Consider the following 8,423-nt stretch of genomic DNA (forward strand, 5'->3'; position numbering starts at 1 on the left):
CTTGCTTCTTTGTCTCACATTTAGGGCCATTTTCGCATATTGGTTTAGCCCTATTTGTGTTCATTGTTTGGTCTTGATTAAAACTGTAAACATGCTTATTTTGGGACTTCATTGAATCTGTCTTCATTCTTCATGATCAAAAAATGCATGCTTTGTATAGCTATAGGCCATTGCGCATGCCTAGTTTTGCATTTCGGGTCCCATTCCATGCATCGGGTGCCATGTTTCCATGATTCGGGGCTGTTTTGGGTCATATTTTAGCGTTGAAATTTGCATGTTTGCATATCATATTTCATGCCTTGCCATGTCTTGTTAGAGTGGCATTTTGTGCTTTAGGATCGGTCCTCGGTTTGCGTGCATGTGTGCACGCATTCTGAGTTGTCTCATTTTCATCTCATGGCCTCTTATGTGAGTGTGGCTGAGGTCCACTCATGTTGGTGTAAGTCCATTGTGCATTGAGTATGCCATTTCATTTTATAGCATTGCGTATGCCTTGTTACATCGTGCATTGTGTATGCCATCTCATAGCATTGTGCATGCTAGGTTGTATATTAGTTGCATTCATGCATGTCATGCATATTGCATTGTGCTTGGGATAGGAGTTAGCCCGAGCACGGGAAACGAGGTACGTTTCGTACTCCGAGTGACGGAACGTGTCTCAATTCCCAGTCGCCGACAGTCCGGATTATCCATGATGGAGTTTAGGTTTTGTTGTGTTTATATGTGCATTCATTCCACATTGAGTCATGCAAATCGACTCCTCAGCCATCATGCATCGATATGCGTGATTGGTGGCACGAGGATCGAGGCATGCATACATCTGTGAAAATACATTGTTATGCCCCTTTCCTTCTCTCTGTTGCAGCAAATCAAGAATTAGCAACCTTCCGGAGCTTGGCGCGCTTTCCAAGAATAATTGTGAAACAGAGGCTAATTGGGACATCCTAGTGGATTTCTGCGCAAGACGGCCCAGACATGCATCATCCATCATCTGAAGAAAAGTCAAGGCAGTCCCTGGCTTGCATGCCAGTTTATCATTTTTCTTAGTTAATTTGTAAATTAATTAGGAATTTGTATATATTTGGACTGTATTATTTGGACTGTATTATTTGGGACTGTATTATTCTTTCGGACCCTCTGCGCGAGGGCACAACTGTAATAAGTGTGCGTGCGTGTGATGTATGTCTTCCAACCCCACGTCTTTCTTCCTTTTATTTACTCGCTTATGATGGTTAGATTAGGGCATGTTTCAATTAGCATACAGTATGATAGCATGTTTGCATTCATTCATCTGTTTTGCATGCACCGGGCTCGGCGCATCATACTAACTGCATTGTATTTTCAATTCCAAGTTGAATACATGTTAGCTGTAGTATTTCATATGCCATGTTTAGAATAGCCAAGCCTGCTATAGTTGCATTTTTACATGTGTTGCATTAGGCATTTCCATATAATTAGGATCATGCATGGATTTCTAATTAGCTTCTGTTTTGGCTTGGAGTACTCCGTAAGTTTTATGCTTTAGCATCCTTGCATGCGTGTGAGTGACTGCCATGAATAGCATGCTTACCATGAGGCTATATGCTTATGTGATATAACTGCCTGAATGCCTGTGGGTGAAGGTTGGGTTATTTGAATTGGAACAATTCATCAAATGTGTGTTTTAAGCCCACTAGATAGTGGCAAAATCATGTTTTCTAAGCCCACCCGAGGGTGGCAAATCCACGTCTTAGCCTACTTGCGGGTAGCACCATCAAACCATTTTCAAACAAACAAACATGAAATGTTTTGTTCCAATTCAGGCGATCCAGTCTATACTTGTATGCTGTGCGCATCACATAGTAAATCTAGGCTAATAGCCGGAATAAGAACGCATAATATTTTCAAAAATAGATATCATGGTTAGTAGAGGCCGATCTTTGATCGGGCGAGCGGGGTGCTCACGAAGTGACCTTCCCCAATCGTACCCAAGTTCCCAAGCCGAGGCAACTTTGGTGATGACGGACACGTGGCCTTAGGCAAACGAGTCAGGGTTTTCTAAATTTTCCCAAAATAAAATATTTAGGTGGCGACTCTGTATCTGGCAAAGCAGTCCATGTTTGGCACTTTTTTCAAAAAATCTGTTTTCTCAAAATGATTTGCCGGATTTGGACTCTTTGGTTCAGACTTAGAACCGTGACAATTTGAGAGTCCTGAGCTGTAGTGAGCCCAATATCGAACGGAACGGGGGGGGACACGCGTTCCTCCTCCCGGGGCGTTCGGGGACGTCTACAGTAGGACATGATTTTCCTTTGTGTTCAATTATTAGAAGGAAATTATGTTGAAGACTTGAGTTCCTAAAATGACTAATTGGTTCAGATATCTTAACAAGTTAAAAAACTGTATTGAGACATATACCTTTATTAAAATGGGATATTTTTTCATAAATTTTTTTTTACCTACTTATATTCCATTTAGTCTACATTATTTGCTTATATTCCAATAAGTCCAATGAGTGACATAGTTATCAAAATATCCCTAATAATGTTCACATTTACAATGTGAATGTTTCGTGATGTGAATGTTCACACCGTCAATGTGAATATTCACACGTCAATGTAAATATTTACATTGTAAAATATGAATGTTCACATCACTAAATTGCTAACCGTTTAAAAAATATTTGTAAGGGTAGAAATGTCTATAAAATATTTTAAATATGAGAATTAGGATTTGGTAGATTAAATGTTCAAATAATAAGACTTATTGAAATACAAGAATATCTTATGGGTTAATTAAGTTACAAATATTTGAAAAAGAATTTTCTAATAAATCTCCCTATTAAAATTTGAGTATGAGGTGATTTATATTGTATTTGCACCTTTGGAAACATTTTTTTGGGTGAATAAACCTTTTGAAACATATTTAGTCCTCAATTGGAAATCTATTTCTGTATGAGTAATGTCATACAAATAAAAAATTCATACATAACGATGTGGCTTTTTATGAACATTTCACTTCAGAGCAAAATGCCATGACTAATGCTAGCGGGTGGCACACGCGATGCGTGTGCAATTGAAATAACTAACAATAAAAACAAATAATAAAGAGTTTAATATCATAATATGTATGTTGCTTAAGTGATAAGTAACCCAAAATATTAATATTTATGACTTAATGATTTATTAATATGTATGTTCTTAAAGAAATCCAAAGTCTTGGGTACAAAACTTGCTTACGTTGTGTATAATTTTTTTTTATTTTATTTTAGCATATATAAATTTGCCACGTAGCATGAGGAGAAGAATGTTCTTAATGAAACCCAAGGTATTGGGTTTAAAACTTGCTTACGCTGTGTATAATAATTTTTAATAATTTTTTTATTTTTTTATTTTAACATATATAAAGTTACCACGTGGCATGGGGAGAATGTTTCATTAAACCAATGTAGGCTTTCATTGAATAATAGTATATAGATATAGATAGATAATGGCAATTCACATCATTCTTGTCAAGTTTTTTTTGTATGAATTATATATATTTGTTTAGAATTTTCCTTTATGAAAAAATATATAAAAATAGAGAGAAAATAAAATTTTTAATTTTTTTGGGTATAATTTATTGACATTTTAGCCTTTTTAATAATATTTTTATTTTAAAGCTATTTTGTTAACTTTCCAAACAAGCCCTTAGTAGGGATGCTTGGTCAAGGAACTCCAAAATGAACGAGTTATTAATAATTCAGCTTCTCATTCATATATCATTTTCATATAAGCTATAGTCTATTAATAAATTAATTCCTTCACTTTTACTGTTTCTAACAGTGTATACATATATATGTGTGTGTGTGAGAGATAAAATTTCCTCTACATTATACAATTTCATCAATTTATGTGTTATGGTGGGTTTATTATTTTTAATATAAAATAATTTTTTATTCATACACATAATTTGTTGTATGGATACACATATGAAGCGGAAGAGAAAGGGATAATACTCGATGGTTAAATCAGGAAATAAAAATTATAAATTAATAAAAAAATTTATAATATTGATAATTAATTTTTATAATATTTTTCACTTGTTGGTAAATAAGTTTCACTTAACATGTCAAATAATTGTAAATCAAATTATACATATATATTTTTTTCTACAGATTTCATACAATTTTCTGGAATAATATTGTAATTAAATGAGATAACATTGGGTATTGCCTAGTTTAGATTACTCAGTCAAAAAATTCAACAGAGATGGAATATTTTCCCTTGGGTCCAAAGTGGAAAAACAAAATATTTTCAAAGACCCAAAATGAAAAATTTTAATTAAAAAAAACAGAAACCAAAGTTGAAAAGTTTAATTTTTTTTAATTTCCAAATCTACCTTTGAATTGGACAGCCCTAGGCTTACCATATGCCTATATAAACCACACTTCCAAGCCTACTCAAACACACAACCTTTGCTTCCCAGTTCATTTTTTCACCAAAACACTATCATATCTCTGCATCCATGGAGTTCCAATATCTCTCTGTCATTCTTGCTTTCCTCTCTATTCTCATCACCATTTTTTCTCTCCGACACCGCTCCAATCATGGTGTCAAACTGCCTCCGGGCAGCTTCGGATGGCCTATTATCGGTGAAAGCATCGAATTCCTGTTTGGCAAGCCAGAAAATTTTGTGAACTATAGGATGAAAAAGTACTCTCAAGAGATCTTCAAGACGATGATTTTCGGAGAGAAAACAGCAGTCATATGTGGCCCAAATGGAAACAAGTTTCTCTTCTCCAATGAGAGAAGGATCTTCACTGGTTTCTTGCCTCACTCAAAGCAGAAGCTTTTCCTCTCATCGAAACTCGAACCAGCGGCGGCTTCACCGGTTTCACCACTGCAAGTGGTGGCAGCGGTGGCGGCGGATGATGTAAAAGAAGTGATAAGGACACCTGGGTTTTTCAAGCCTGAGGCATTGTCGAGTTACTTGGGGATGATTGACACAATTTCACAGCAACACTTGAAGACTCATTGGGAAGGCAAAGATGAATTGAAGGTCTTGATGGAGATTTTAATAAAAAAATAAAATTTTCCATATTTAATCATTTCATTATTGGGGCTAAATTTATTAGTTTTTTTTTTGGTTTTTTAGATGGTTCAAATTTATTAGTTTTTTAAAACCTTCTTAAGCTACAAAATTAAATTTTACTATTATGTTTATATTACAACATTTATTAGATTTAATTCGTTACAATTATATAGTCTGGTTTGATTTTTCACAAACTATTTTTAGACACGTTTTTATTTGCCTTTTATTTGATATTTTAATCAACTTTTTTTCCCCCTCTCTATTTAGATACATCAAAATTAGATTCATCTAAAAAAATGAAGGAAAAAAAAAAGACTAAAAATATGAAAAGGTTCATTAGAAACAAATAAATATCTGAATAAAAATGTAACAATTTTTTGTTTGGATTTTCGTTTGTTTTTAATGAACTTTTTTATTTTATTTTTATATTCTAGTAAATATATATTTTTTTTAGATATATTTAGATTAGGTGCATATAAAAAAAAAAATTTGACTAAAACAAGAAAACAAAATTCACACAAACATAAATTGGTCAAAAAAGAATTTTTTAAAAATCAAATCAAGCAGAAAATATTTTTCTAAGAGTGTGAGACTCACAAGACACACAAGAAAATCATGTACATGAGATATATATTGAGTTTTTACAAATATTTTTACAGACGACTTTCTATGTTATTTTACATGCATCTTATTTCATAGGTTATGTATATCTTAATAATTTTGTTGAATAATATTGAATTGTTCCATAATATTTTTGTGACAGGTCTACCCTCTAGCCAAGACTCTAACCTTGTTGATCGCTTGCCGGATCTTTCTAGGGATGGAAAATCCAGATCGTATCGCGAGGCTAGTTCGCTATTTCGATGATGTCACCTTAGGGTTGCATTCGATCATGGTGAATTTTCCTGGCACTAACTTTTATCGAGCTAGCAAAGCTGCCGATGCTATTCGGAGGGAGCTAATGGCGGTGGTGAGGGAAAGGAGAGCCGCCATGGTAGGCGGTGGAGGAGCTATGAAGCAAGATATACTGTCTCATATGATCGTTGTGAGTGATCCAATTGGGAAGGGTATGGGTGAGGCTGAGATTGCTGATAAAATGATGGGTTTGTTGGTGGCTGGTTATGCCAATGTGGCTGTCACCATTTCTTTCTTCATGAAGTTTGTGGGAGAAAGTCCAGACATCTACAATAAGATCCTTTCAGGTGATGATTTTGTTATATAATTTTCTATGAAAAATTATGTGATTGGATTGTAATTAAGGTAGTTAGCAGTTGACATGTGCGATAGGCGGGATAAAAGGATTTTTTTTCTTTCTATTCATAATATTCCCTAAATTTTAGTTAAATTATTTATGTGTATACATACATATAAAATTATTTAAAAAATAAATTTTGTGATGTGAAAGAATAATCTTAGTTGATCGTGAAAGAATAATCTTATTTACGTGTATACATACATATAAAATTAATTTTTTAATAATAAATTTGTGAATAGAGTGAACCAACTATATATATATATATATTATATTTATCATAAATAATGGAATTTTGGTTGACAAATTTAAAACCAAACATTGATCAAATTAAAAATATTATCGTTAAATTTCCTAAAAATTTGTAGACTATACTCGTGTTGTTCGAGTTTCATGTTACAACTAATTTATGTGATTTTACATATTTGAAATACAGAGCAATTGGAGATCTCAAAAGATAAAAAGACAGGAGAATTGTTAGACTGGAATGACATGTCGACAATGAAGTACTCATGGAATGTAATGTGTGAAGTGATGAGACTTGTTCCTCCTCAACAAGGAACCTTCAGAGAAGTCTTAACTGACTTCACATATGCTGGTTACACAATCCCAAAGGGCTGGAAGGTGTGTAAACATCTATCAAATGAATCTTGTGTATTTCTTTTTAGACTAGCTCATTATTCAATGATTCGAAACTGTCACAACATCTTCTGTTCTAACTACTTATAAAAATAAAATGACATTTGAAATCCTATCTTTCAATCTTGTTGAGAAGATAGGTTTCGAATGAGTGGAATCGTGGGTCTCATTTTTTTCTTGTTGGTTATTGGGTAGGTGTGTTGGTTTAGGATGGCCAAGTGTCCCCAACTTTTCAACCGTTACTCTTTAGCCTATGGTTTTTAATTAACTTTCTCTAAAATTATATATATATATATATATATATATATATATATATATATATGCGAAGCATAATTATTTTGGTAGTCTGTCTTTTTTTTTTTTTTTCTTTTGCTTTTTCCATTTTAAGAAAACTCCTAACAACTTTGTTACCATGATCGATTGATCATAAGTGGTTAGAATAAAAGATAATATATAATTTTGAACTGCTAAATAATTTTCCTTTAGCTATCACAACTTATTTGTGAGTGTTGTTTGTAGGTATATTGGACAGTTAACACAACAAACAAGAACTCTAAGTACTTTCAGGATCCAGAAAAATTTGATCCGTCAAGGTACGAAGGTGGAGAAGCACCGGCTCCATACACGTACGTGCCGTTTGGAGGTGGGCCTAGACTTTGCCCTGGAAAAGAGTATGCTCGTTTAGTAGTGCTAACTTTCGTCCACAATGTGGTGAAGAAGTATAAATGGGAGGTTCTTTTTCCAAAGGAGAAGGTTTTAGGTGATATGGTGCCAATGCCAGAAAAAGGAGTTCCAATTCGCCTCTACCCCCATTAGTTTTTTTGAATAATGCTAAACAAATAAAATTTTCACAAAAAATAATTGTGATCGTTTGTAATTTTTTTGTTTGGAGTCCAAACATACATTATTGTGACTCAAAATTTCAAAAATGTTCCTATTATTTCATTTTGTATAAATTTTACGCATAGACTATGCGTAAAAAACTTTTCTAGTATTTATTCATGTATGTGATAAAATTTCTATGCCATTCAATTTGGACTTCATTGATCCGCCTGATACTATAGGATTTAATTTCTTTTAAATTTTTAAAAGTGAAAATTTTATTATAAAAGTTTTGTTGCGATAATTCAAAAAGCACCTCTATTAGTTGTTTTGTTTCAACAATACCTTCTACAAGAAGCCAAATGTGTGTATTTGAGACAAAGCTCACAAATAATATTTTCCTTTAAATTTGTTAGAATTTCAAATTAAATCACAAACTTTTTTGCTAAAGCCTTTAAATACATTAATTATTATTTTTTCTTTACACCCACTCTATACATATTGGATCTTGAACCTTATGAAGGAACACACTTGCATATTATAGAAGGTGAGTGTAAAGAAATTAGAGGTGTATTTAAAAGTAACCTCTGTTTTACTTCTATTTGTGATGGGTTAAAATGAACAAGTTAATATATACAAAGGAAAATTTAAAGTATAC

The 8,423-nt window shown here is 33.1% G+C and overlaps 1 protein-coding gene across 1 annotated transcript; it reads left to right on the forward strand.

The window, feature by feature from the left end:
• Positions 1 to 4,451: 4,451 nt before the first annotated feature.
• Positions 4,452 to 7,774, forward strand: LOC114269128 (beta-amyrin 28-monooxygenase). Its single transcript, XM_082888608.1, has 4 exons — positions 4,452 to 5,019; positions 5,816 to 6,254; positions 6,741 to 6,928; positions 7,463 to 7,774. The coding sequence occupies exons 1-4, from the start codon at positions 4,486 to 4,488 to the stop codon at positions 7,757 to 7,759; spliced, it is 1,458 nt and encodes a 485-aa protein (XP_082744734.1). The 5' UTR covers positions 4,452 to 4,485; the 3' UTR covers positions 7,760 to 7,774.
• The last annotated feature ends 649 nt before the right edge of the window (positions 7,775 to 8,423 follow it).

This window comes from Camellia sinensis, chromosome 9 (assembly GCF_055761805.1).
Source record: "Camellia sinensis isolate YWXY chromosome 9, ASM5576180v1, whole genome shotgun sequence".
Taxonomy (NCBI): domain Eukaryota; kingdom Viridiplantae; phylum Streptophyta; class Magnoliopsida; order Ericales; family Theaceae; genus Camellia; species Camellia sinensis.